The sequence below is a fragment of the Henckelia pumila genome, unplaced genomic scaffold (genome assembly GCF_033568475.1).
Source record: "Henckelia pumila isolate YLH828 unplaced genomic scaffold, ASM3356847v2 CTG_461:::fragment_3, whole genome shotgun sequence".
NCBI classification, from domain to species: Eukaryota; Viridiplantae; Streptophyta; class Magnoliopsida; order Lamiales; family Gesneriaceae; genus Henckelia; species Henckelia pumila.
The window spans coordinates 1,295,154-1,305,066 of NW_027331831.1; the positions used below are offsets into that span (position 1 = coordinate 1,295,154).

Consider the following 9,913-nt stretch of genomic DNA (forward strand, 5'->3'; position numbering starts at 1 on the left):
TCGATACCCTTTTTTTCATCCCTTAATTTTTTTTCTCAAAATTTCTAATATATGTTTATGTACAATCTACATGCTCAGGCCCTCCATACTCTATCTCTAATAGTCACATTTGTTGAAAATTTTGCACATTGGCTTCTGAAAACTGTAGATTCAATGATTTCTTTGATGCCAAAATATTACGATGCGAGCGTAGCAAATGCTGTCGGGAGAAAAGTCAAATGAGGTGGAGGGAAAATGGCAGCAAGTGGCAAATTGAAATGAATTGATTATTTCATGCGGACAAATGCTCATTTATAAGCCACAAACTTTGACAGCACAAAAGCAAATTCATATTTGAATTTGCATATTTTCATGTTCCACATAGGGTTCAGACAGTGATCGACATCTATAAATAGATGCATTCCTCGATTCTTTTAGGCATCCCATCCTCGAGTTTCTTTTTCTGCTTGAGTTTTCTTCTTTCCTATTTATTTCTATATATATTTGTGAGATAAGTTTTTTCCTCTATTAAAAGAGTGAGTGTCTCTTTGGAAACACAGAAAGAGGTTGTAATTCTCCAAATATTATAGTGGAATCTTTTGATCTTGCCCGTGGTTTTTTACCATAATAATTTTTAGGGTTTTTTTCACGTAAATCTTGGTGTCTATTTTATTCTTCAATTTCAATATTTTATATCTTGTGATGCCGCACCTGGGACCAACAAGTGGTATCAAAATCTTGGCATAAAAGTTCTTAAAATTCCGAGTATGCTCTGTGGTTGCAGCTTTGACTGATCTTCCACATCAAAAAATATTTTTGAAGATTTTATAAGGCGGGATTCTTGTAGTCAAGATGAAGGCAAAATATGAGATAGAAAAGTTCAATGGGAGAAATTTTTTGCTATGGAAATTGAAGGTGCAAGAAATTCTAGCAAAGGAGCGTTGCTTGGAAGCTATTGGAGATAGACCGACGGAGATCACAGATGATCAAATCTGGAATGAGATGAATCACAATGTTGTTTCCAATTTGCACTTGGCTATAGCGGATGAAGTACTGTCAAGTATCTCCAAAATCAAAAGTACAAAAGTTATTTGGGATACTCTGGAAAAATTGTACGAGTTCAAGTCACTACATAACAAAATTTTCCTAAAGAGAAAGCTTTATACTTTTCAGATGGCGGAATCCTTATAGATGACCGACCATATCAACATATTGAATACTCTATTTTTCCGGCTCAACTCTATGGGGCATAAAATAGAGGAAAAAGAACGTGCGGAGCTTCTACTTTAGAGTCTACCAGATTTATACGATCATCTCATCATCAATATTACCAACAATGTTCTTTCGGATAATTTAAATTTTGACGACATTTTAACTGCGGTCTTGGAGAAAAGAGTCGTCGCAAAAACAAGGATGACAGGTTGGCAACTTTGAAGCAAGAAGAGGCTTTGCCGATGACAAGAGTAAGATTGACAGAGCATGACTCCAGTGAGAGCCATAGATATGGTAGATCCAAGTCAAGAAGTAAGAATAAGAATATTTACTGCTTTAAATGTAGCGGTAAAGGGCACTTCAAGAGAGAGTGTACAAAGAGCATCGAAAAGGGATATCAAGGAAATGTGGCCAGTACTTTAGGCGATGGAGAAATATTATGCAGCGAAGCAGCAACAGTTGCGGAAGGCAGACATATATTTTCTGATGCATGGATTATGGATTCAGGACCGACGTGGCACATGACGTCAAGGAGAAAATGGTTCAATTATTATGAACCAGTCTCAGGAGGATCTGTATTAATGGGAAATGATCATGCCTTGGAAATCGCTGGGGTCGGTACCATCAAAATTAAAATGTTTGATGGTACTATTCGTACCATACAGGAGGTACGACATGTGAAGGGTCTGACAAAGAATCTTTTGTCTTTGGGGAAATTGGATGATATTGGGTGCAAAACTCGTGTCGAGAATGAGATCATGAAGATTGTGAAAGGCGCGCTTGTGGTTATGAAGGCGGACAATATTGTTGCAAATCTGTATGTACTGATGGGAGAAACACACAAAGAGGCGGAACTAGTTGTTGCATTAGTTGGTTCGGGAGAAGAATCAACAGTGTTGTGGCATAGAAAGCTTGGGCATATGTCAGAATTAGGAATGAAGATTCTTTCAGAACGGAAGCTGTTGCCGGGGCTTACAAAAGTGACTCTACCCTTTTGTGAGCATTGTGTTACCAGTAAACAACCCAGATTAAAGTTTGGCACATCTATTGCCAAGAGCAAAGGAATATTGGAGCTAATTCATTCTGATGTTTGGCAAGAACCGGTAGTATCCCTAGGAGGAGCGAGATATTTTGTCTCGTTTATTGATGATTTCTCTAGGAGATGTTTGGTGTATCCAATCAAGAAGAATTCAGATGTCTTTGAAGTCTTCAAAGTTTTAAAAGCGCGAGTTGAACTTGATTCTGACAAGAAAATCAAGTGTTTGAGGACTGACAATGGAGGAGAATATACCAGTGATGAATTTGATGCATTTTTCCAACACGAGGGCATCAAAAGGCAGTTCACAATGGCTTACATGCCTCAACAAAATGGTGTGGCAGAGCGGATGAACATAACTTTGTTGGACAGAACAAGGGCCATGTTGAGTACTGCGGGTCTAGCCAAGTCATTTTGGGCAGAAGCAGTCAAAATCACTTCTTACATAATCAATAATGTTCCTTCAGTGGAGATTGATTTGAAGACTCTGATGGAGGTGTGGACTGGCAAGCCAGCTGATTATTCTCGGTTACATACATTTGGAAGTCCGGTATACGTCAAGTACAATGAACAATAAAGATCGAAGTTGGATTCCAAATCCAAAAATTGTATCTTCTTGTGCTATGCTGATGGAGTAAAGGAGTTTCTCTTGTGGTATCCCACTGTTCATAAGCTTATCATCAACAGAGATGTTATCTTTGAGGAAGATAAAGTGAAGGAAGACAAAGGCACACTGAATTCAGAAACTACTATCATTCAGGTGGAAAATAAGACAGACGAAGATCATGTTTCTTATGAAGCAGTACCGGAGCACGAGGTACAAGAACCAGTTGAGTCAGAGGTTTCCAAAGTGAGACAGTCAACTCGAGAGAGAAGACCACCAGGTTGGCTTTCAAATTATGTCACTAAAAGCAACATTGCATATTGTCTATTAACAGAAGATGGTGAGCCATCGAGTTTCCTTGAGGCTATTCAAAGCTCGGATGTATCCCTATGGATGACAGCGATGCAGGAAAAATTTGAAGCATTGGACATGAACAAAACTTGGGATCTTGTTACACTACCACGAGGAAGAAAAGCTATCGGTAACAGATGAGTCTATAATATCAAGCGTGATGAAAATAACCAAGTGGAGAGGTATGGTGCGAGATTGGTTGTCAAAGGGTATGCTCAGAAAGAATACATTGACTTCAATGAGATATTTTCTCCTGTGGTTCGACTTTCAACAGTCAGAGTAGTATTGGCAATGTGTGCGGTGTTTAAACTATATCTAGAACAACTATATGTGAAAACGACATTTCTTCATGGCGATCTTGAAGAAGAAATCTATATGCTCCAGCCAGAAGATTTTGCAAAAAAAGGCAAAGAGAACTTGGTTTGCAGGTTGAACAAATCTCTGTACGGTCTCAAACATGCGCTGAGGTGTTGGTACAAGAGATTTGATTCCTATATCATGAGCCTTGGGTACAACAGACTAATGTGAGACCCTTGTACGTATTTCAAGAGGTCAGGTAATGATGATTATATCATTTTGTTGTTGTATGTGGACGACATGTTGGTAGCAGGACCCAACAAAGATCGTGTCCAAGAATTGAAGGCACAGTTGGCTAGAAAATTTGATATGAAGGACTTAGGACCAACAAACAAGATTCTAGGGATGCAAGTTCACCGAGACAAAAATAATAGGAAGATTTGGCTTTCCCAAAAAAATTATTTGAAGAAAGTCTTGCAGTGCTTCAACATGCAAGATAGTAATCCAATTTATACCCCTCTTCCTATTAACTTCAAGTTATCTTCTGAGATGTGTCCTAACAGTGAAGCAGAGAGGATGCAGATGTCTCGAGTACCGTTTGCATCAGTAGTGGGAAGTTTAATGTTCGCTATGATCTGTACAAGACCAGACATTGCGCAAGCAGTGGGAGTAGTCATTCGGTATATGGTGAATCCTGGACAAAAGCATTGGAGCACGGTTAAGAGGATCCTTAGATATATTAAGGGTACCTCGGATGCTGCATTAGGTTTTGGAGGATCAGATTTTATACTCGAGGGCTATGTGGATTCAAATTATGCAAGTGATCCAGATAAAAAAAAAAATTTACTACTGGTTATGTGTTTATAATTGTAGGAGGTGCAGTAAGCTGAGTTTCAAAACTGCAAACAGTTGTGGAATTATCTACAACGGATGCAGAATACATGACAGCTACACAAGCTTGCGAGGATGCAATATAGATTAAAAGGTTATTGGAGGATCTTGGGCACAAACAAGAAAAGATGCCTCTGTTTTGTGACAGTCAAAGTGCCTTGCACATTGCATGAAATCCAGCCTTTCATTCCAGGGCTAAACATAATGGAGTTCAATTTCATTTCGTACGAAAAGTAGTAGTGGAAAGAAGTGTGTATATGCAGAAGATCCATACGAAGGATAACGTATCTGATTTTCTGACCAAGCCAGTGAACACGGATAAGTTTGAGTGGTGTAGATCCTCAAGTGGCCTAGCAGAAACGTAAGCAGCGGAAATGGCAAGATTGGAAGGATAAGTGGAGATGTGTTTGATTTTCAATCATATCCCCAAGTGGGAGAATGTCGGGAGAAAATTCAAATGAGGTGGAAGGCAAATTGCAGCAAGTGGCAAATTGAAATGAATTGATTATTTCATGCGGACAAATGCTCATTTTTGAGCCACAAACTTTGACAGAACAAAAGCAAATTCATATTTGAATTTGCAAATTTTCATGTTCCACCGAGGGTTCAGGCAGTGATTGGCATCTATAAATAGATGCATTCCTCGATTCTTTGTGGCATCCCATCCTCGAGTTTCTTCTTCTGCTTGAGTTTCCTTCTTTCCTATTTATTTCTATATATATTTGTGAGATAAGTTTTCTCCTGTATTAAGAGAGTGAGTGTCTCTTTGGAAACACAGAGAGAGGTTGTAATTCTTCAAATATTATAGTGAAATCTTTTGATCTTGCCTGTGGTTTTTTACCCTAATAATTTTTAGAGATTTTCCACGTAAATCTTGGTGTCTATTTTTATTCTTCAATTTCAATATTTTCTATCTCGTGATGCCGCTGAGACCAACAAATGCATCTTTGAAGGAGTTGAGAGTGCATGATTATGGCATTTCCATGGAAGTACTCACAACCCAATAGGAACGAGTTTGTCTTTGACAATTGAAATCTTTGATTTACATCCCATTCTAACTTCGCCACGAGCTCTTTTCTTTTTCGATCGATCACATTTTGCTAGTTTATTACACCGGTTTTCATCTGTATGCCCTTGTTTAAAATATATAAATTTTTTCCAGACAACTTCATTTGTCATCTTAATTTTCTTACTGTTGCTTATTCTGATACTAAATCCGGCTTCTCGTGTATATTGGTTATAGAACGAAAATACATCCTCTAATTATGCGAATTTCATCCCAATTTTTGACTTTCGATCGTCTACCACTTTAGGAATGAATAGCTGACCATCATTGTTATTTTCTTCCATTACCTGAAAAAAATAACAAATATGACAATTTAAAACAATATGATGAACATTGTATCTCGTGATTATTCTCGTACTAGTGGGCTTTAACCTAGTATAAAATCACTGTAAATAGGATAAGTGTGGGGAAAACAATATATTTGGAGTACAAAATTGTAAATAAAAAATAGCATACAATAACATAGGATAACATTATTTAAATCTTCTTGTAAAAAATATTCAAGATCTTCTATGTTCTGCAAACAATGAATTAAATCGCAGAAAAGTTATATGGAATTAAATGATGAAAAAATCTCTTGCAATCTAATTTGATTTTTTTGTCAAAAGTTCCAATAAATTCAAGATCTTCTATGCTCTACCCAATAAAGATAAATATCTACTATTGATATATAAAACTATGAACTATGCAAAAATAGTCAATTCAAAATTCAAGTGTTTGTTATTTAAAAAATCCCACTATTTGTACATTCTGCTTGTATTATTATGCAAGGAGAATTGATTTAATTTAGTGTTCAAAAGTTGATTTCGGAACTGCGAAAACTGATGATTTTTTTTTACCATTCAGAACCCCAGAGCAATTGAATTCTTTTTAATCGTTTACTATCAAATTGTTTTCAAAAAACTAATATCAGTTCAATATTCAAATATCCATTCAATAACCACGGAAATTTTCATACGAACTTCAATGAAAACATATTCGCCCATTACCCATCCATACATATATATGTGTGTGAAATCGATACCAGACCACGGCGGCGGCATTTAAGATGCTTCAAAACACCCTAAAGCAATAAAAGGAATCTTCAACAAATAAAGATAGAGATAGGATAAACCTTGGTGAAAGGATCGCAGGAACGCGGTAGTTGTTCTTTTACTGTTGTTGCAGAGATTGAGTTTGCGCAGACGATTGTTGGAGTATGAGAGAAAGAAGACGCTTGTTCGGAAAATTTAACCGGCACATCTTTTGGACAGGTTTTGGAGTCTTTGCAATCACTAAAAAAAATGTGATTGTTAGATTTTGGCGTAAAAAAATCACGTGTTTCTTAACCTTAAATTATGTGCTAGCTTATGCAATTATGTGTTAGTTTATGCTTAACTTAATTAAAATCGAAAAGCTAATCATATGGTGATTATGAGCCCGTTTGGATTTTGTAGTGATATTTTAAAATAAGTGCTTTTAAACGCTACAATTTTTGAGTTTTAAAAAAGCTCTAATTTTGACTTAAAAAATGCTTATTTAAGCACTTTTTTGGTCAACCAAACACCTTTTTAACTAAAAAACACTTAAAAAAGTGCTTTTTGACTTGACTTTTGAAACCAAACGGGGCCTATGATTCTCCAAAAAGAGATTCTAATAAAAAAAAGTCAGTGTTAAAATTATTCTAATCATTTATTTATCAAACACTACCCAATTTTGATTTTTAGATTTTCACATTTTTTTTTTCCAAACACTACCAACTTTTGATTTTTCTTAATATTTTTAACATAGGCCACACCGCCGATTCAGACCACATTGAAAGTTATAGGCTAATGAACAATTTTAAAATGTGAAAAAAATTAAAATAAAATAGGCTAATGAATAAATTAATTTAAAAAAACTCTTAATTAATCTCATTATTAATTTAATTAAAAATAATTTATATTTAATTTTTAACAATATTGCTGCTAAATTTTTTTATGGCGTGTAATAGTTATATATCTAGTTTGTGTCATTTAATAATCAATAAACATTTGAATTTTTTTTTCACCTTTCAAAAGTAAAATATTTTATATTATAAAAATATTAGCCAAATATTGTGTGAAATTTTATATTATATAGTATACATAATTTATCAACAATTAATTTTGAGTTAATAATTGAATATAAATGAAAAGTTAAATCCATATTCATTACTATGCAATAAATCACCTCTTAAGGTTTGACTAAATTTTTAATCCTTTTTTGCCATTGTTTTTTACCTCATTTTTGGTTTGTGTCATTTAGTAGTTAATAAACATTTGGATTTTTTTTCACCTTCCAAAAGTAAAATATTTTACATTATAAAAATATTAGCAAAATATTGTGTGTGAAAGTTTATATTATATAGTATACATAGTTTGTCAATAATTAATTTTGAGTTAATAATTGGTTATAAATGAAAATTTAAATCCATATTCATTACTATGCAATAAATCACCTCCTAAGGTTTGACTAAATTTTTAATGGTAAATTTCTTATAAATCCCTAAACCTATAAACAACTTATTTATAAATCTCTACCTAATTAAAACTTAGTTTGCACTCCCTGGAGAGAAAAATTTTTACTCCAAATCCCCAGCATACCCTTATTCCTTAAAAAAAAAAAAAGAGAATGGACACAAAAAACAAGGCTAATCCAAATAGTATTTATATAAAAATTCAAATTAAAATTAAAGAACATAAACCATATCATATACATGCTTATGTTGATACAAGAGTAAGTATGTGTTTAGGAAGCAAACATATACTTCCAAATCATTATTGGAAGAAATATGATAAATGATTAAAGGTTCGAATAGGAGATTGATAAATTATTTTTCTAGATGCAGTAGCAGAAAAATTAAAAATAGAAATTGAGGAAACAAAATTTATAATACCCATTATATATCAAATAGAATCAGGAATGAATATTATAATAGAAAATAACTTTTTAAGACAATATCTTCCTTTTACATAATTTGAAGTTCATATAATTTTAAACAAAGGATCATCAATGATTTACATTCCTAAAATTCAAACAGCATTTCGAGTAGGAAATGAAGGGTTTACAAAGAATTTTCATAAACGAAATACAAACCCAATAGAATTAAAAATAGAAAACATTTTAATAATTAATCCTGAAAAAGAAATCATGAAGAAATTTCATGATATTTGTTCCAAAAAGCCTCAGGACAAAATTAAGAAAATAAAACATTCATTGTTTCAATAAAACTTAAAGACCCTAATATCACGATCCGTGAAGCACCAAGAAGATGCAACATGAATGATGTAAAAATATTCGAAAAAGAGGTTCAAGAATTACTTAAACTTAAGATAATCATTCCAAGCAGGAGTCAACACTCTTCACCAGCCTTTTATGTCAGTAAGAAAGACACTGACAAGAAAAGAATGGTAATTGATTATCGAAAAATTAATAATGCAACAATTATGGATGGATATTACATCCCCAACAAGAATGATTTACTATCTTATATAGGAGGAATGAAATATTTCTCTAGTTTAGATTGTAAATCAGGATTCTGGCAAATTCAGCTAGAACCACAAACACAATTACTTACAGCATTCAGTTGTCCAAAAGAACAATATCAATGGACTGTATTACCTTTCAGACTTAAACAAATACCAGACATTTTCCAAAGATATATGGATGAATCTTTTAAACCATATGTAGATTTTTGTCGTGTTTACATAGATGACATATTAATTTACTCAAAAACATTATATCAATATTATAAAGACCTCATGACAGTATTAGATATTTGTCATAAATATGGAATTATACTTTCTGAAAAAAAAAAGCACAATTGTTTAAAACAAAAATAAATTATCTAGGATTACAAATAGAAGACGGAAAACATTGTTTGCAACAACATATACTTAAGAAAATTCATGATTTTCCTAGTGATATCAAAGATAAAGATCAATTAAGAAAATTTCTAGGATTATTAACTTATTATGGAAATTACATTAAGAAACTTGCAGAAATCAGAAAACCTCTTCAGGCAAAACTTAAACAGGATTATAAATGGAACTGGTCAAAAGAAGATACTAATTAGATAGATACAATTAAGAAGAAAATAATTAGTAATCTCCCTGAATTATATTTTCCATCAAATCATGATATAATAATAATTTAAACGGATGCATCAGATGAATACTGGGGAGCATGTTTAAAAGCATATACAGGAAAAAGAAATTTAGAAGAACTTGCTAAAACAGCTACCAGAAATAGTGAAGAATTATGTAATTATACATCAGAAACTTTTCAAGCTGCACAGCTAAATTATCATTCAAATGAAAAAGAATTATTAGCCTTAATTTTTACAATTAGGACTTATGAAATTTATCTTATTTCTAAACTATTTTAGTTAGAACAGATAATATGAATTTAACATATTTCAAAACAAGAAAAATATCAAGAAATTCAGGGAGAAATGCAACACGATTAATTAGATGAC

At 33.2% G+C, this 9,913-nt stretch overlaps 1 protein-coding gene across 1 annotated transcript; it reads left to right on the forward strand.

Moving 5' to 3' along the window:
- Nucleotides 1–831: 831 nt before the first annotated feature.
- LOC140871452 (uncharacterized) lies at nt 832–4,201 on the forward strand. Its single transcript, XM_073273974.1, has 7 exons — nt 832–1,039; nt 1,369–1,859; nt 1,956–2,294; nt 2,868–3,312; nt 3,457–3,602; nt 3,701–3,738; nt 4,051–4,201. Exons 1-7 carry the CDS (start codon nt 832–834, stop codon nt 4,199–4,201), a joined length of 1,818 nt encoding a protein of 605 aa, XP_073130075.1.
- Nucleotides 4,202–9,913: the final 5,712 nt, after the last annotated feature.